The sequence below is a fragment of the Neophocaena asiaeorientalis genome, unplaced genomic scaffold, assembly GCF_003031525.2.
Source record: "Neophocaena asiaeorientalis asiaeorientalis breed wild unplaced genomic scaffold, Neophocaena_asiaeorientalis_V1.1 scaffold118, whole genome shotgun sequence".
In the NCBI taxonomy this organism is placed as follows: domain Eukaryota; kingdom Metazoa; phylum Chordata; class Mammalia; order Artiodactyla; family Phocoenidae; genus Neophocaena; species Neophocaena asiaeorientalis.
In genome coordinates, this window is record NW_020175528.1 from 9449460 (window position 1) to 9470099 (window position 20640).

General features: G+C 36.1%; 1 protein-coding gene across 1 annotated transcript in view; it reads left to right on the forward strand.

The window, feature by feature from the left end:
* RNF13 (ring finger protein 13) overlaps positions 1-20640 on the forward strand; it is a 136009-nt gene that overhangs the window by 45844 nt on the left and 69525 nt on the right. Inside the window, exon 4 of the mRNA XM_024768987.1 lies at positions 19227-19352. Within this exon, the coding sequence (XP_024624755.1) occupies positions 19227-19352 (126 nt within the window). The remainder of the gene's footprint in view (positions 1-19226; positions 19353-20640) is intronic.

Consider the following 20640-nt stretch of genomic DNA (forward strand, 5'->3'; position numbering starts at 1 on the left):
TTTTGCGGTACGCAGGCCTCTCACTGTTGTGGCCTCTCCCGTTGCGGAGCACAGGCTCCGGATGCGCAGGCCCAGTGGCCACGGCTCACGGGCCCAGCCGCTCCGCGGCATGTGGGATCCTCCAGGACCAGGGCACGAACCTGCGTCCCCTGCATCAGCAGGTGGACTCTCAACCACTGCGCCACCAGGGAAGCCCTATGTCTGCATCTTTATTTCTGCCCTGCCACTAGGTTCATCAGTACTGTTTTTGTTTTTTTGATTCCATATATGTGCGTTAGCATCCGGTATTTGTTTTTCTCTTTCTGACTTACTTCACTCTGTATGATAGACTCTAGGTCCATCCACCTCATTACAAGTAACTCAATTTCATTCCTTTTTATGGCTGAGTAATACTCCATTGTATATATATGTGCCTCATCTTCTTTATCCATTCATCTGTCGATGGACACTTAGGTTGTCCTGGCTACTGTAAATAGTGCTGCAGTGAACATTGTGGTACATGTCTGTTTTTGAATTATGGTTTTCTCAGGGTATATGCCCAGTAGTGGGATTGCTGGGTCTTATGGTAGTTCCACTTTTACTTTTCTAAGGAACCTCCATACTGTTCTCCATAGTTAGCCATATACTTTAGTGAAATACCTGGCTATGAGGGAGGGTGGGCAATACATAGTAGTAGTAGTAGTTGTTGTTGTTATTTTTGTTGTTTTAGTCTGCTTTGAGAAGGTGGGCTTCCTAGCATGGGGAAAGATGTGGGTACTGTGAATGGAAGGTATCTACTACGGCATTACTTTGCATCTGACACCCCGCACTCCCCACATTAGCATTGTGTCTTAGGGAGTTTTCCACAGCCGTGGAAAGAATGTTCCTTGGGCTTCCCTGGTGGCGCAGTGGTTGAGAGTCCACCTGCCAATGCAGGGGACACGGGTTTGTGCCCCAGTCCGGGAAGATCCCACATGCCGTGGAGCGGCTGGGCCTGTGAGCCATGGCTGCTGAGCCTGCGCGTCTGGAGCCTGTGCTCTGCAATGGGAGAGGCCACAACGGTAAGAGGCCTGCGTACCGCCAAAAAAAAAAAAAAAGAAAGAATGTTCCTATTGAGCACTGTATGGTATTCTGTAATATGCATGACCATAGTTTATTAGTCATTTTCTATTAACAGATATTTCGGTTTCTTATCCAAAGTCCAGTTATTTCTCTAGGATAGAGGTTTGGAAGTGTAATTGATGATTCCATGGGTATGTATGTCTAAAATTTTCTTAGATACACTAAATTACTTTTCTAGAAAGCTGTACTAATGGGTATGAGAATACCCATTTCCCTACACCCTTGCCAACACTGGATATTATCAGTCTTTTTAACTTTTGCCAATCTGATGGGCAAAAAGGATTATCTTCTTTTAATTTGCATTTCTCTGATTACCAGTGATTTTGAGCTGGCATCCTTTCTTCCATTCAGCATAAGGAGTCAGACAATCCCTTTTCACTGAAGAACCTTTCTGCTTATTAAGCTTGTTTTAAAGAGTGCCATAAACTCCTGATAACCATATTCTTATTGTTGCTCCTCTGTGTTATTGTAAATTTAGTTTACATTTAAAAGGAATTTTGACAACTGTATTTATTCACTGCCTGAGAAAAAATAGTGTTAAATATCTGCCTGCTTTTGTACTGTGACAATATAGGGCGAGCCCAGGAGGTAAAATACAGTGATAGTAAAGAGAGTATTCTAACAAATTGTTGGATCATTATGGGTAGCTTTTATATTTATGTGACTGGCTTGCCATTGCCCAGAATCAGAATTCACAAATACTAGCCTACTTCTTATCGTTAAAAGGAGGACTTGATAATAAAGTGGGGATGGCTTACTGTAGTGTAATGTCTATAAAACTAATTAAATGACTGTGTTAAAAATATAACCAAGTTAATTTAAAAATATTGTATGGTTATTAAGAGACATAGCTGAGAAATATTTTAACTTTTAAACTTTGGCCAGAGTGTTTAGTTGGGATAGTTTTTGTAGGCTTATGTTCTGTATTCTGTAGATTTTAGAGTATCACTGGATTCCACCATTTATAAGAGATCAGATATATATAACACATATCAGTTGAAATTCTGTGTTTACATTCCATTTTTATGCCCCAGTATTAAGCTAATAGTAAGCAAAGAAAATTTTCACTATTTGAGATTTAATGTAAAAATGTGAATCTTGCAAGGATTAAAATATGGCATGTTAGTGTTGTAGAAGTTTTAAAAGAAAGATTTGATATTTTTGCCTGAGGGAAGCTCTTTGTTTTCAGTTACACATTTTAATTGGCTGTTTTGGCAGGTACCTTTTCCAGAAAACCTTTTTTTTTTTTCCTTTAAAAATGGCTCAGGTCAAAAGGGAAGATATATGGCATCAGTATGTTCCTTTAAATCTAAATACCTTATAAGAGACCTGGCAATGAAATATCATACGCTCGTATAGTGTGGCCATTGTCCAGAGTTAGATACTCACAAGGAGTTCATTACTGAGAGTCCACTTCAGAAGGACTGAAGAGACACTTCAGAAGGTCTTTAACCTCTAGGATTGGTGGTGTAACCCCATTCCCTCTCCTCCCTCACTAAAGGAAAAACCTACATGTAAGTGTTACTCTTTTGCCACATCCTTGCCAAGACTTGGTATTGTCAGAATTGTTTGCCAACTTGATGGATATGAAGTGGTATCTTACTGCTTTTACTTCGGATTTCCTGAATTATTAGTGAGATCAAGCATCTTTTTATAGTATTATTGGTCAATCAGGTTTCTTTTAGTTTGAATTGTCTTTTTTTTTTTTTAACTCATTTTTGTATTGGTTTGTTAATTTTTAAAGTACTGATTTGTAGGAAACCAGACACTAATCCTTTATTTATATTGCCTTATAAATATTTTCTTCTTTGGGCCTTTTAACTTTTTTTTTTAATAACAGCTCATATTTTTTTAAATTGGTTAATGTATTTTTTAAAATTTTATTTATTTATTCATTTTTGGCTGCATTGGGTCTTTGTTGCTGTGCACAGGCTTTAGTCGTGGCGAGCAGGGCTACTCTTCATTATGGTGCGCAGGCTTTTCATTGCGGTGGCTTCTCTTGTTACAGAACACGGGCTCTAGGCGCTTGGGCTTCAGTAGTTGCGGCATGTGGGCTTCAGTAGTTGTGGCTCACGGGCTCTAGAGCACAGGCTCAGTAGTTGTGGCGCACAGGCTTCCTTACTCCGCGGCTTGTGGGATCTTCCCGGACCAGGGATCGAACCCATCTCCCCTGCATTAGCTAGGTGGATTCTTAACCACTATGCCACTAGGGAAGCGCTATGCCTTTTAACTTTAAATTGCCTTTTAAAATTATGCTGAAGTTTAAATTTTAATGTAGACATCTTTTTGATGTTTTGCATTTTCTGTATCTTAAGTAATCCTTTCCTACCCTGAGGTCTTGAAATATTTTCCTCTGTTTAGTCCAAAATTTGTAAATTTTTCCCATGCCCCCAACTCCTTGCTTAGGAGGTCTTTAATGTACCCAGAATTATTTTATTGTATAGTTTAAAATAGGCCTCTATTTTTACCTTTTTGAAATGAATAACCAACTACTAAAGCATCATTATTGCATAGTCAAGATTTTACCATGTAGATTTGTAATGCTAGCAAGGTTTCTTGCTAGACTCTGTGTGTATTATCAATATCATGGAGTAATTCAGTTATACATTGAAGGCCAGTCTCAGGAAGATCAAGCTTTTCTAGGTTTCTTGTTTCTGTACTTTTAAAAAGTGCCTTGATAGGTAGAAGGAATAATAATGATTATTAAAAATTCAAACCAAGGTTTATCTCTGATAAGTAAGACTAGTATCAGATTTCCTGAGTATTCCTATCAATGGTAAATCTTGTTTTCAGCAAAATACCTTTTGGGCTAGATTTACCATGATCATTGTATACAGTGTTTTTGTAATCTGGTACTCAGCCTAAGTTCTTCATGTGGATGAGAAGGCATAGAGGATAAAGGTCATGACATGCAGATTTGTCCTTGACTATCATTCCTATTATATAGAACAAAGGTACAAATAAAAGGTTCCTTATATGATAAATGATTTATTTTTCCTCATCATTATTCTTAAATTAATACACTATATCATCACCAGTTAATTTTTCACAAACTATTATTCTTTGAAAGTTAATTTACTGGTTAGTTTTAGGATTATTTTATAAGAAATGATTTTGTTTAATGCAAAGGCTTGAGGTTAGAAGAGATTTTTTTTTTTACTATGAAGGAAAGTGCAAATATTGCAAGGAAAAGTGGTTTGGGCGCCTTATTTGTGAGACTCCCTTTGCGTTCTTTGTAGGGAAGATATTCAGTACCAGCTACTGTATTTTCCCTCCCAGAACACTTGACAGTTTTGTGATAGAAAGAAGTCTTGGTTAAGGGTGAATGTGCTTGGCTTCCTCACTCCTAGGAACTATTAACTATTGCGGTGTCACCTTCTATTTGTAGACTAAAACAGAGGTCCGAGTCTCCTTTTCAAAGGAAAAATGAGGAAATAGCACCATCAAAATAAGGAGTAAACCACCTGACTATACATAAAATGAGAATTCTAAAATATAAAGACATTTTCAAATGTACCAACTTAGATCATATTCAAAGAATGCTTCTTCAGTGACTTTTGAACTTATAAAATAAACCTTTTCCTGTTAATTTCAAAAGTGATGATTGCTCATTCATTTATTATGAATCAGAGATGTAGAAAATAATGAAGAATTATTTCATTATGACAGTTTATCACTTAGAAGTGGGGAGGCAGGGAGAGAGCATAAAGTGGAGGGCCTGAAAAGAATGGATGGGAAAATCTACACATATCCCACCCATCTTATCTGGAATTCCCAAAATCCAACCTTGCTTCTTTTCCTTTGTTCCACAGTTTGGTCCCTAGTCTCTTCCACCATCCTTGGACCTACCTGCTTTTTTCTGTTTACTCTCCTATCACCTTGGAACTCAGCAGAGGCTTAGGTATCTGATACCATAAATCAACACAGCTCCCCTGCATACATCCCTGTTTCATTACTGGGCATTTTTGTTGTTTGTTCACTTAGTAGTTTTCATTAGATTTTCTTGTTGGCTTTCTCAGTCTGATACAGTAAAAAGGTAATTTTTTAATTCTTTTGCCCATGAAAAAATATTTTTCTGATTATAAAAGTAATATATGGTCACTATAAAAATTAAGATGATAATAGGACATGTATAAAGAAGAATATGAAAATCATATATAATTCCACAACCAAGAGATTATAGTCCAACTATATGAGTTTTCATAGATACATTTATGACTTTATTTTATGCATTTATATATGTTATTTTGCAACTTTTTAAAATTTGGCAATATCATGGCATATCCAATATCATGGATATCTTTTCGTGTAAAAATATATGTATTCATATCATCAGTAGAAATTCTGCAATTTATTGTAACACTTGAATTATACCATACTGTAACCACTTCCCTGTGTCATTGGACATTTAGATTGCTTTTAATTTTTAAAAATTATGAAATATTGCAAACATAGAGTAAGGGAATAATAGAACATCCAATATATCTACTATTGATACTTAAATGTTAATATTTTACCAGTTTTTAAAGAGGAAATAAAATGTTACCAATTCCATTGGAACATTATTTTTATCCTTCCAATTCCATTCCCTTATCTTCCCCCTCATAGATAATCATTACCCTGAAATTTATGTATATATTTTCCATTTAATGTTATAAAACGTGTTACCTTATATAAGCATCTATAAACACTATTGTGCTTGCTTTTAAACTTTGTTTGGTCAGGATTTTTTTTTTTTTTTTTTTTGCGGTACGCGGGCCTCTCACTGTTGTGGCCTCTCCCGTTGCGGAGCACAGGCTCTAGACGCGCAGGCTCAGCGGCCATGGCTCACGGGCCCAGCCGCTCCACGGCATGTGGGATCTTCCCGGACCGGGGCACGAACCCGTGTCCCCTGCATTGGCAGGCGGACTCTCAACCACTGCGCCACCAGGGAAGCCCTGGTCTGGCTTTTAAACTTGCTTTTTTCATCTAACACTATATTTGAAATTTATGTTGTTACATAGTCTTAATTCATTTTAAAGAATAGTACTCCATTTTATGAATATGCCACAATTTATTTTTTTATTCTTTTGTTGGTAGATATGTAAGATGTCAGTTTTTTGCTATATAGTGTTGCAGTGAACGTCCTTAAAAATGTGACCTTGTATACAGTATAACTAAATGCCATTTCACAGTCATCAGGTTAGTGGAAAAAAAAGCCTTTCAGTGGCTAGCAAGGAAATGGGAAACCAAGTATTCTTGTATATGGCTGGTATATGAGTTTCTGACCAATTTGGAGATTTTGATAGTATATTCCTTCTTCTCTAAGTGAGAGTTTGCCGTGATGAAATAATTTATTTTTCCCACGTTTAATGTATTTCTTATTTCATTTAATGAATAAGTCAGTGATCATCACCTTTGAAATTAACAGAAAAACTAATACCAGTACTAACACTTACTATTTTGTATTGTTCTCCCTACTTTTACCTGTTTACCTGCACTACCCCTTCATGCTATTTACCATTCTCTTTGAATACCGAATATTGAAATAATTTCTGTAGTTAGGATCTGACCATTTCCATCAGTAATTTTAAGTCCTGGCCCCCTTAATCAGATTGATAACCAGATTATATTCAACTTAAGCTAACTATCAATAGATTGTGCTCAACTATGACTGAGTTATGATGATAACAAATTGCAAACAGCAGATGATATAGTGAGTAATGAATGATCGAAGGTCTGTGTTTCTTTTTTTAGAAAACAGTGTGTTTTTGGCTTCATTACAAAAGAATTCCTTTTACTCAGGTTTCACTTTTGTTTGCAAAACTGAAGGAGAATTTCTTTGCTGTCTCTTAAGTTTTCACAGATTTACTTTCTGTATTTGTTTCCGAACTTTTTTGTTATCAAAGATTTTGTTAAGAATTCTGTAACTGATTAACACATTTAAAGCTTTTATGTTCTTAGAGGATCTGCCAAGCACTACAGAATACAAAATACTAATAAATATTCCTTACTGGTGTGTATTGATTATATGGCAGTTTAGAAGGCCATCTTAAAGGACATGTAATTACAGTGTAAGCTCAATCCACTTAAAATTCCTCTTGTTTTTAAAGATACTATCTTGTTGGATGTAGCAAGTCCTACAAGTATACCAGTGTTTTGATCTTCTAAATTTCAGTCTGTTGGTTCAGACTGAAGTGAGAATTCTTGATTTTTTTTTTTCTTAAGAATGATAATGGTGTGCTTGGGTATGCTGGTGGAGCGGTATGTAACATATTAACTAAAAGGTATTGTCCACCAGAGGGCACATTTTGTTTTCTAAAATGTCAAGATAATATCCACTGAGTGAAGCAATATCTGTATATGCTGAATGAGAAGCATGTACCAGATGGACTTTTCTTCACAGAGCTTGAATATTGTAAAATCAAAATCCTGACAACTACTTCTATGTTAAGTAAAACTCAAGGCTATAGTCTAAATTTTTATCAATTATGTTGTAATTTTTAAGATTTAAATTTGATAATAGAAAAACCAAAGGATTGTCAACCAGATCTCTTATGATTTCTCTTTATTTAAATCTTTCAACATCAATTTAAGTGAAAAAGGAATTGTTGATCTTATTTCCTAGCTTTATCCTAGACACCATGATTTATTGCCCCTCCTCTCCTTTTTTTCTTTTTAACAATAAGATCACTAGCAAATTATTTAAGTCTGCAGATTAGTTTGAAGTAGTAAACTTTGGGAGAAGATATTTGTTAATTTACATTAAATGTGAAATTCTATTTGCAATCAAGTTAATGTTATTTTGATGATATAAGGAAAGATATAGTAGATATTTAGCAAGATAAATTATATTTAGATAGGATGGCCAGTACTCTAAAACCAAGAGGTGATCGATTAAGCATTTGGAATATATTTCTACTTACCCAGTGTAATCTAGGAAACAAAAAAGAAAAAAGAGGAATGCATCTCCATCAGATAAAAATGTCTTGTTATCTGCAAAAACAGTAGTTATCACTGGTTACAGTGGACTGGAGCCTATGCAAAGGGGCTGTGCACTTCAAGAGCATTCATGAGACATGTGTTTCTAGATGACCTTGTATTAGGTGATATATATATTCAACAGATATTACTTTTTTGGGTAAGAATTTAACAAACAACATTAATAGTAAAAACAGGCGTATTTAAGGTACAATCACAAGTCATACTAAAAACCGTCTGATTCAGTGACCAGCCTCACGTCCTCATGTTTTGTAAGTAACGACTTTATTGAGATATAGTTCACATACCATACAATTCATCCATTTAGTTTGTTTCAATGGCTTTTGATGGTGTCCTTTGAAGTACAAAAGTTTTAAATTTTGATTAAATTCAGTTTGTCTGTTGTTTCTCTTACTGTTTATGCTTTTGGTAGTATCATGTCTAAAAAACCAGTGCCTAATCCAAAGTCATGAGGATTTATGCATGTTTTCTTCCAGGACTTTTATTGTCTTAGTTTTCAGATTTAGATCTTTAATTCATTTTGATTTAATTTTTATATATAGTATTGGATAGGGATCCAGTGTAATTCTTTTGCATGTGTATATCCAGTTGCCTCGCCACCACTTGTTGAAAAAACTATTTTTTTCCATTGAACTATCATGACACCCTGGTAAAAAACAAGTCAGTTGATCATAAATATGAAGGTTTATTTCTGGAATCTGTATTCTGCTCCATTCATCTTTATGTCTGTCTATATGCCAACACCATACTGTTTTGATTTCATAGCTATATACTAGTAAGTTTGAAACTGGAAAGTGTGGATCCTCCAATTTGTTCTCCTTTTCAACATTATTTTGGCCTTTCTGGGTACCCTGGATTTCCATTTAAACTTTAGGATCACCGTGTCAATTTCTGCAAAAAAAAAAAATCCAGCTGGGATTGTGATACAGATTGCATCGAAATTGTAGATTTATGGAGTATTGTCATCCTCACAATATTGTCTTCTGATCTATGAACATGAACCCTTTCCATTTATTTAGGTCTTCTTTAATATCTTTTAACAAGGTTTGTAACTTTTAGTATACAGGTCTTGCATTTCTTTTATTAAATTTATTACTAAGTATTTTATTATTTTTAATACTATTATAAATGATACTGTGTTCCTAGTTTGCTTTTCAGATGGCTCAGTGTAAGTATATAGAGATACAATGGATTTTTTATATTGATCTTGTATTCTGCAACCTTGCTGAACTTGATTTTTAGTTCTAATTATTCTTAAGTGGATTTCCTATGTGTAAGATCATACCATCTGCAAATAGAGATAATTTTACTTCTTCCTTTCCAATTTGGATGCCTTTTCTTTTTTCCCCCTCACTGCCCTGAAAAGAACTGCCAGTACATTTTTGTTTTTTATTTTTAAAATTTATTTTGTATTTTTATTTTTTTTGAATTGAAGTATAGTTGATTTACAATGTTGTGTTAGTTTCTGGTGTACAGCAAAGTGATTCAGTTACACATAGATACATACACATGTATGTGTGTATTCTTTTCTAAATTCTTTTCCATTATAGGTTATTACAAGATATTGAATATAGTTCCCTGTGCTATACAGTAGGACCTTGTTGTTTATCTATTTTGTAGAAAGTAGTGTGTATCTGTTAATTCCAATCTCCTAATTTATCCCTCCCCCTCTTTCCCCTTTGGTAACCTTGTTTGTTTTCTATGTCTATGAGTCTGTTTTTATTTTGTAAGTAAGTTTCATTTGTACCCTTTTTTTTTAGATTCCACATATAAGTGATATCGTATGATATTTGTGTTTCTCTGTTTGACTTAACTTCACTCAGTATGACAATCTCTAGGTCCATCCATTTGCTGCAAGTAGCATTATGTTGTTCTTTTTTTTTTTTTTTTGCGGTACACAAGCCTCTCCCTCCTGTGGCCTCTCCTGTTGCGGAGCACAGGCTCCGGACGCGCAGGCTCAGCGGCCATGGCTCACGGGCCTAGCCGCTCCGCGGCATGTGGGATCCTCCCAGAACAGGGCACGAACCCGTTTCCCCTGCATCGGCAGGCAGACTCTCAACCACTACGCCACCAGGGAAGCCCTATTTTGTTCTTTTTTATGGCTGAGTAATATTCCATTGTATATTATATATGTACCACATCTTCTTTATCCATTCCTCTGTTGATGGACATTTAGGTTGCTTCCATGTCTTGGCTATTGTAAATAGCGCTGCAATGAACATTGGGGTGCATGCATCTTTTCGAATTATGGTTTTCTCCGGGTATATGCTCAGGAGTGGGATTACTGGGTCATGTGGTAGTTGTATTTTTAGTTTTTTAAGGGACCTCCATACTGTTTTTCAGTTTACATACTGACTGTACCAGTTTACATTCCCACCAACAGTGTAGGAGGGTTCCCTCTTTTCCACACCCTCTCCAGCATTTATTATTTGTAGTCTTTTTGATGATGGCCATTCTGACCGGTATGAGATGATACCTCATTGTAGTTTTCATTTGCATTTCTCTAATAATTAGCGATGTTGAATATCTTTTCATGTGCCTTTTGGCCATCTGTAGTCTTCTTTGGAGAAATGTCTATTTAGGTCTTCTGCCCATTTTTTGATTGGGTTGTTTGTTTGTTTTTGGTATTGAGCTGTATGAGCTGTTTGTGTATTTTGGAGATTCATTCCTTGTCAGTTGCATCATTTGCAAATATTTTTTTCCCATTCTGTACGTTGTTTTTGTGTTTTGTTTATGGTTTCCTTTGCTGGGCAAAAGCTTTTAAGTTTGATTAGGTCCCATTAGTTAAGAGGATTTCTAATTTGAGCCTTCTTTATGTGATTCACCTTATAAAAATTGAGTGATTACCAACCATATCAAATACTGTGGAAGTATGTACACTCAAAATCATTGCAGTTTTGTGAGAGTTTTTTTCTCAGTCCTATCTAAACAATTTTAATATGAGTAGATATGAGTTATATTCAGTATTTATAAATTGAAAAGTTGATAAATATAAAACCAGGAAGGGGAATGTTACACTAGGGTGTACTCGAGAGTAACAGGTACTTCAGTTACATCGAAATGGTTCGATGCTACCATTTCCCTTCTTGACACCTGGTATTTTCCTCTTTAAATAGTTTGAGCTTTTTTTCTTTTCCAAGTATATTTGTTTAGCACAAATATCATAATGGAAATAATAACTTTAAGGAATAATCTGTAGTCCCACTAATCTCACCAAAATCATTTTCTTTTTGTGTTTATATTAAATTTGAAAGACCATGTTTTGAAGAAAAGGACCATCATTTGAGTCAGCTCTAGGTTTGACTCATTAACAGTGGAATGTTAATTGGGTATGTTATCTTTGACACTTAAGTTTCTTCTCTAAAATGGGAATGATAATGCCTTTGTGATCTGTGATCCTCAGTTGTAACTATAAAGCTATCTGTGTATTCTGGGACTTCAGTTTAGTAATGATAGTTAACAACAGGAACAAATAACTTGGAATACCAGTTGTCTATAAACCACCTTGTGGACCTTTATACAATCTCATGAAAGATGCTGGGATTATAGGAGAAAATAGGAAGGTATAAGAAAAAGAAGAAAAAAATATAAACAGAGTGCTAATGATTTTAATAAGCACGTAAGTTCTGTCATAGAAGTGGTGATAATATTAGCACAATGCCAAAATTACTAGAGTGCTGTGCTGAGAATAGGGAAGCTTGGAACTTAGTTTTGGTTTAATTCATATCTTTGTAAAGATGAACAGTGTACTAAAATGGGAAGAAGCTGGACTTTTGGGTCAGAGTTACTGAACTTCAAATTCTGGTTCTGTCACTGGGCAAGTTATTCAACTTCTTTAGGTCTACCTATTTGTCTGTAATAGTACATATCCAGTAGACTAGTGTGAGGAAAGTGCCTACTTATTATTTCCTTCCTTCTCTTATTTTGGGTTTAATTTGCTCTTATTTTTTCCAGTTTCTTTAGATGAACATTGAGGTCATTAATTTGAAACCTTTCCTCTCTTCTAATATGGGTATTTAGATCTATAAATTTTGCTCTAAGTATTATTTTAGCTGTGTCCCACAAATTTTGGTAAGTTGTATCTTTATTTTCATTTGCTTCAAATGTTTAGGGCTAATGTGGCTTACTTCTGAGGCAGCAGTCTTCTGAGGACTCTGTTTCATGCTCTGTGTAAAACTATTCCCAGCCCTGTGTGAACTCCAGAGATTGTTCTGTTTACTCCTTTCTCATGGTTCTTTCTTAGTTTTGGTAGTTCCCTCACATACGTATGCAGATTACTACTCAGCCAATGACTTGAGTGGATGCCTCTACACAGATATCTGGAGCTCTCTTTGCAGTTCGCTCCTCCCCAATGTTGTGTCCCACAGAATCTAGCTGTGTTGACCTCCCCAAATTATGAATTGTCTCCTCAACTTATTGAGACTACCAGGACAGTGCCCCTGCCCTGTCCTGAGGCCTGGAATCTCTCCAGGCAGTGAGCTAAGGTTTTTATAGGGCTCATCTCATTTGTTTCCTTTTCTCAGGAATCACTGTTGTGCTGTTTGTTGTCCAGTGTTTGAAAGCTGACGTTTCATATCTTTTTTTTTTGGTTCTCTAGTTAATTAAAGCAAGAGGTTAAAACTAGCCCGTGTTATTCCATCATGGTTGGGAAGTGGAAGTTCAGCTTAGCATCCAGTAGGTAATTGATAATGGTTAATTATCAAATCCATTAAAACAAATCACTCAAAAATTCTCATTTGAGGAAATTATTAAGGTGAGTGATTTTAGAACTATGTATCAACATTGTGTAAATGTGCTTTCTTTTGTTCACTTTTAATCTCAGTGCAATTAATAAACAAGTATAGTAGTCTGGGACTTTTTAAAATTAAAACTTTGACAGTTTTAGAATATTAAAATGAGTTAAATTTTGTTTCTAATGCTTGTGACCTTTTTCAGAAATAACATTTTAAAAATAGTTGATCTCGGGACTTCCCTGGTGTCTCGGTTAAGAATCTGCCTGCCAGTGGCAGGGGACACAGGTTCTAGCTCTTGTCTGGGAAGATCCCACGTGCTGCGGAGCAACTAAGCCCGTGCACCACAACTACTGAGCCTGTGCTCTAGAGCCCGCGAGCCACAACTACTGAAGCCCGCATGCCTAGAGAAAAGCCACCGCAATGAGAAGCCCGTGCATTGCAACGAAGTGTAGCCCCTGCTCGCCACAACTAGAGAAAGCCCTGGCGCAGCAACGAAGACCCAACGCAGCCCAAAAAAAAAAAAAAAGTTGGTCTAAACTATTACATTGCTGACTTAGCACTTTTAAGTATTCTTTTAACATTTTTAGTTATTAATGAGCTTATTATATTTTTATGACATCTTTTAATCAGATTTTATTAAATCTAAAATCTAAGTCACTGATAAAATATATAACCAGAAAAGGTTATTGGGGAGAATTCTAGCAGAGTGTACAGAGTGAGATGTAACTTTGAGATGAAGGATATTTAGTTACTGCTCTGAATAATGCTATAGATGTAATATCTAATTTGTGAGGAGGATTTTAAAAACCTTTCCTTTTAATCCAGTTAAAGGCTTAACTTTTAATTAGTATATAACTCTCAGTCATGTGCAGAAAGACATGCAAGGTTTGGCTATCAAATTGGCAGATGTCCTGAAGTTTGGAATGGTTAATATACTAATGTTTTGTCCTCGAGTCTTTTTTTTTTTTAATTTAAATTAATTAATTAATTTTTGGCTGTGTCAGGTCTTCGTTGCTGGAAGCGGGCTTTCTCTAGTTGTGGCGAGCGGAGGCTACTCTTCGTTGCGGTGCATGGGCTTCTCATTGTGGTGGCTTCTCTTGTTGCGGAGCACGGGTTCTGTGGCGCCCGGGCTCAGTAGTTGTGGCTCGCGGGCTCTAGAGCACAGGCTCAGTAGTTGTGGCACACAGGCTTAGTTGCTCCGCGGCATGTGGGATCTTCCCGGACCAGGGCTAGAACGCGTGTCCCCTGCACTGGCAGGCGGATTCTTAACCACTGTGCCACCAGGGAAGTCCCTTGCCCTCGAGTCTTAAAAGATAGGCACTGAAAAGAGGAGAAATATAGCTTAGTAGCAACATGTCAAAAATTTGTTGAAATGACTGTAGTGTGTTCACTAGAAACCTAATTTAGTTTTATAGTTCACCAATAGACATATAGTATCTAGAACAGGTTAAAGTGTGATAGTTCCTATCTCTTGTTACATTGGTCAGATCACTTGACAGTCGTATATTTAATTTTTGGCACCAAAGTGAAGTATAGTAAAGTTTAAGAGCCAAGACAAACATCACCTTTTCTGGTACTGCCTCGCATAGAATAATTTTCTCTGTTCTGTGCATTTGTACTGCATGTTGTTTTTACTCTGTTTTCTCTTGTCTTAATTGGATCTGTTAGTTCTTTCCAGATATTAATTACTTGAGTGGGGACTCAGTTCTTATTTATCCATCCTAGTACTTAAACAGACCCCACATGAAATGAGACAAGTGTATTCAGAGCAGAATGTTAAAGGAGCTTAAAATAATGAGTAATGAATGATAAGGATGTTTTGTTTCATAAGAGGAGCATAATCTCCCACTGTTTGTGAAAAAGGAATTAAATGTGGCCTGTATGTGAAAGTTACTGGTAGATTTTAGAAGAATGATCTAACAAAGCATTAGAGAAAAGGGCAGTGGATATTTTTTAACATTGTAGAAAGTTGTTGATATAAACAAATGAATCTGTCACACATTAGGAGAATGTTAGCTGATAAAGTCTGATTTATCAGTGTAACTCTTTTTGGTCTATGTTTGAATGTAAAAATTATGACAGGTTCCATTGACAACTTATCATTTGAAATATTTGTATCAAATTTTGGAATCAACCGTAACTGCCTTTTAGACTAACATTTTGGTTTGTTCATTTTTGTAGATGTCCATTTCTCTTCTTGTTGCCCATTTTGTTCTTCACCTGTGTTTTTTTTTTATCTGGCAGAGGCAGTGTAGCATAGTGGTTGAGAATGTAGGGTCTGGAGTTAGACTTCCTGGGATTACATGCCTGCTATGTATAACTTTAGGCAAGTTACCTAACTCTTTTGAGACTTAGTTTCCTCCTCTTTAAAATAGGGATAATAACAATAGTAGTTAACCTCATGGGATTATTGCAAAGATTAACTGAATTAGAGCATTTAAAGGGCATAGTGCCTAACACGCAGTGCTAAGTGCTATGGCTCAACAAATGTCAACTGCTTGCTGTTGCTGCAGTTATTAATTATTAATAACTTCAGGTACCCTAACAAAACAACTTACCACTTTTCTCTCTCTTCCTGCTTTTACTTTTATATTCTTACAAAGGGAAAAAGGCACTGCTGCCTTGCTTTCAGCATTTTTGTTGACATTATCACTGCATATATTCTTCTTCTTTTTTTTTTTTTTTTAATGCAGTACGTGGGCCTCTCACTGTTGTGGCCTCTCCCGTTGCGGAGCACAGGCTCTGGATGCGCAGGCTCGGCGGCCATGGCTCACGGGCCCAGCCGCTCCGCGGCATGTGGGATCTTCCCAGACCGGGGCACGAACCCGTGTCCCCTGCATCGGCAGGCGGACTCTCAACCACTGTGCCACCAGGGAAGCCCTCAGTATGATTTTTAAGTTTAGATTATTTGAATATTCCAGTTAAAAAGTGGTAACCCAAACCACTTTGGAAAACTGCTTGGTGGTATTTACTAAAGCTTGATACTCTATGATCCAGCTTGATATCCTATGGGTCTCCTTCTGTGTACATAAACATCATGCATATGTTCATGAAAAGACTTGTACTGGAAAGTTTATAACAGCACTATTTGTAATAGTGCCTACTAGAAATTACCCAAATGCTCACCAACAGTAGAATAAATTTTGGTATATTCACACAATGTAATACTATAGAGAAATGAAAATTGAAAGATCTGCCAAGTATATCTCCACAGTATGGTTGCTGAATAGTAGGAATGATTCTCACAAATACAGTATTGAGAGAAAGAAGACTAAAAGAGAATTTGCTGTATGTCTGGTTCTGTTTATGTCAGTTATAAAATTAGGCAAAATCTAATTTAAGCTGTTAGAAGTCCATGTAGTGACATTGCTGATAGGGTGGGGGAGTAGTGACTGGCAGGGAGGATGAAGGGAACTCCTGCAGTGCTGTTAATAGTCTGTTTCCTGATACAGGTGTGTTCAGTTTGGGAAAACTCATCAAGCTGAAAAATTATATTTTGTGTACTTTGCTTCATGTATAGTCATAAAAGTTTTTTAAAAATCCACAAATATATATACCACAAACCTATTGCATTATACATTCGATGATATTGAGGTGCCAGTCTGCATACACTATTTTTGTCCAGCATCCTTGTTTTGTTTTGTTTTTAATAAATTTGATTTGAACATAATTGAATACAGTTGTAGAAATCTAATAATCACAGGTGAATTCTTAATTTAGATGAGCTGTTTCTTTTCTTAATTTCCCATACCCCTATTTATCTGTTATGTTTATTTATTCTTTTTTTAAACACTTTAATATTTTTTTGTTTATTTGGCTACTCCGGGTCCTAGTTGCAGCAAGCGGGAACTTTAGTTGCAGCATGTGGGAGCTAGTTCCCTGAACAGGGATGGAACCCAGGTCCCCTGCATTGGGAGCGCAGATCCTGAGCCACTGGACCACCAGGGAAGTCCCCAGCATCCTTGTTTAATCATCAGAGAATTATAACAACAAAGGGCAGAAAGGTGGGCATCCTTTCTGAGTCTCCTGGACGTTGGTAGTTTTCTTGGGCTTCCTACATATTGGCATAAATTGCCCCTGTCAGTAAATAGGGATGAGGAGGATCCTTGATCGCAGAGCAAGCATCCTTTTAATAAAAAAGATTAATAAAAATCCTTTTAAAATCCTTTTTAATAAAAAGGATTGGCCCTGGAGGGTGACATGAGGCATGTGGGCCTGGCTTAAGGCAGCACCTTCTTGCTCACTCTTATTTAAGGGACCAGAGAGTTCTGCCAAATTAATTGGCAAAACCCATTACACTACTCTGTAGACTTTGTGGATGAAACAAAGTAAATTTGCACTGTTTTAAGTGACTTACATCTGGGGGAAGGATAGGAATTAGTAGGCTGTTTTATCAAGTTATTCTTTTTAGTATAGTCCACAGGAAAGATAATATTTAAGACCTGTTTTTAGGAATCCCCTGGCGGACCAGTGGTTAGGACTCTGCGCTTTCAACTGCCGAGGGTGCGGGTTCGATCCCTGCTTGGGGAACTGAGATCCTATAAGCTGTGTGGCGTGGCCGGGGAAAACAAAAAAAAGACCTGTTTTTTTTAGGCTTCAATTTCCATTAATGCAAATAGATTTTTTTTTTAACTTTTAGCTTATGTGTATTTAATTTTTATAAATTTTCTTATGTCTAAAAATAATGCATGCTTGTCATAACAGATTCATCAATACAGAACTGATTAAAAAACAAAAAGCTTTTTCTAGTTCCACTTGTAGACCCTTTTTTGTGTCTGTACATACCATAAATTTATTGATTCGAAGATGCATTTTGTTATCCCATATTTTAACATATCTGAAATTGGGATGTGTCTTTCCCTAGCTATCCGCTAGGTGGCAGTCCTGATGGAGTTGTCATCTCCCGGACATGGGAAATTTGGTCATAGCTGTTCGTATTGTCTTCACTTCAGTTGAGTTATATACCTTGTTGGTACTACATGGCTTGAATTTAATTGCTGTTATAAGTGTCTTGAAAAGAACTGCACTATGTGACTTGGCTTTAAGGCAAAAAGTTAGTTTGTGTGCAGAAAGGCACAGAAAAGGCAGCAAGGAGTAAATTTAATATGAGTAAAGCAAATATTCATTATTGGAAGGATAACCACAGTTCTGTTTCCTTGCAAAGTAAAAACCAAGTGCTTTATGGAATCAAGAATGGGAGCTATTCTTTGAGTAAGTGAAGGTATGCTGCATTTTATTCCTGAAACACGCGCAAAAGCATTCCCTATCACAAGCCAAGCAATGCAACTTGACAAAATTGCCAAATCCTGTGAAATAGATGGTTGGTGTGACCAATTCATGCGCCATACAGGACCATTGTTGGGCACTGTGTCATAACTTTAATTGCTCCTGCCTCCTTATAAATGAATTTAATTATTTTGATAATCTTTTTATGTATTTATTCAGTGTTTTACACCTATTGAGATAGTCATTTGGTTTTTCTGTTTTAAACTATTAATACATTTTCAGATGTCAAACCATCCTATATTTATGGGAAAGCAGCTTGCTATTTCATTTTAAATTAGTAGTTATCTTGTGGACGTCTTTTCAGTTTATTATGTAAGGATTTATCTTATTCTTTTTAATGATTCTATTATTTTTCTATTGTATGAATATACTATGATTTTTTAAATGGCTGCCTTATCGATGTGCATGATTTCCAGTTTTTGCTATTAAAAATGATGTAGCAGGGGACATCTTTCTACATATACCTTTATATACCTAGGCTAATGTTTCTATATAATAAATTCCTAGAAACGCTGTGCATTTTCATTATTTGAGGAAATTAATTAATTAATTTTTTGCGTTACGTGGGCTTCTTACTGTTGTGGACTCTCCCGTTGCGGAGCACAGGCTCCGGACGCGCAGGCTCAGCGGCCATGGCTCACGGGCCCAGCTGCTCCGCGGCATGTGGGATCTTCCCGGACCGGGGCACGAACCCGCGTCCCCTGCATTGGCAGGCAGACTCTCAACCACTGTGCCACCAGGGAAGCCCCTGAGGAAAGAAATTTAAAAGTTAATTTTTAAGAAGTGTTTGCTTGGTTTAGAAATGTCAGTCATTGTTGGAAAATATACCAACACGCTAACAGTGGTTGTCTCTGGGGTGATGGGCTTATGTGTGATTTTTTTTTTTAACTTTAATAGTAAAAATGGAACTTACTTAAAAAAAAAATTGCTTAGGAAGCCAAATACTACTTTAGAAGTTCTGGGATTGTGAGCAATTGGAGGGTAGGAACTGTTGTAGTTGCCAGATAATTCATCTAGCATAATGCAAAACACATGGAACAGATTCAAAAGGTGTTTATAGAAGTAAGTTGAATTCATTTTTTTGAGTTTAACAGAGAGAAAACTTACTGTTCATTCTTTTTTTAGGGCTTTTTGATTAACTCAAAACCAGAGAATGCCTGTGAACCCATAGTGCCTCCGCCACTAAGAGACAATTCATCTGGCACTTTCATCGTGTTGATTAGAAGACTTGATTGTAATTTTGATGAAAAGGTAATGTTTCTTTTTTCATTTTTCGGTTACTGTTCGTTTAGTTAGCTAGTTTAAATACTCCCTTATCTCAGAAAGCCTTTAAGAAAGTTTACACAATTCATTCAGATTAAAAAAAAATAAACGAGTAAGGACAAAAAAAAATGAGGAGATGGTGAAGGCAAGAAAGACAGCAGTGAGTTTACTTAATTCTTATTCATTTGCTATAAAATTTACTCTAAGCTTTTAGCTGCCAGTACAAAGAGGAAAACGCCATCAGTTTTATGATTCGCAGTTTTAGTAAGACTGAAAATAAATAAATAGACTAGGACATAAATAATTACTATTGGTTCTAAGAATTTTCATGTGGTGGTTGGGCATCTTGAACTGTGGTTTAATAGTGGTCTTGCTTGATCTAACCTAGCAATGGAAATGTTAATCTATAGTTTCATGCCTTCACCCTTCCAGTATAATTACTGCATCTGTATCTGTATCTTTGTTGATATTGGGATTTCTCTCTTGTAATAAGCTGACTCTGTCACTTGTATAAAGTTTGTCTCCATGGAGTGGGTTAAGCTGGCATTTCAGATAGTAAAACAAAGTTTGCCATAGAACTTCCCTCACTATCATCAGTGCTGCTCTGAAGGTATGGTTTTTTAGTTTGGGGGTTTGTTTTTTTTTTTGATGCTTTTAGTACTGTCTTTACAATTCTGTTTTTGGATTGGCCTTGTTAGGAGAGCCAGATTGAGGCCTCTTAGTTTTACCTGACTATCTCAAACCTGAGTGTCTCGCATGTATCTTAGAGAACAGATGTGGGATATTATTTCATGTACCTTCCATGCTTGATCTTAGATGATTTGTCTATTAAGTAGGAAAGGCTGCCCTGACTCCTGCTGTGCCTGAATTTTTGTCTCTGCTCCTTTCATTTCATGAAAGAAATGACACCTCCATAATAAACTTATTAAATTAATAAAGTAATAACTGTAAAAGTGTTTGAAAATGTAGAGCACTTTGTAAATAATAAGTATTGTTACTATTGTATATTAATTCCAAATTTAAACTCTCAATTGCCTTTAAATGGGAAAATAGAGCTTGAAGTCAAATGTATTAGATTTCCTTCTCTTCAGGGTTGTTATGTCTTTTGAATTTAAACCATTTTAAGATTTGATCCAGAACTAAACTATAATAATTACAGGTTGTTCCAACAAAAATGAAATATTATTGTAATATTTCATTAATTTCATGCCACTAAGAAACTAAAAGTAAGCTAATTCTGGTGATTTCAAGGTTTATTGCATCATTAAGGTATTTT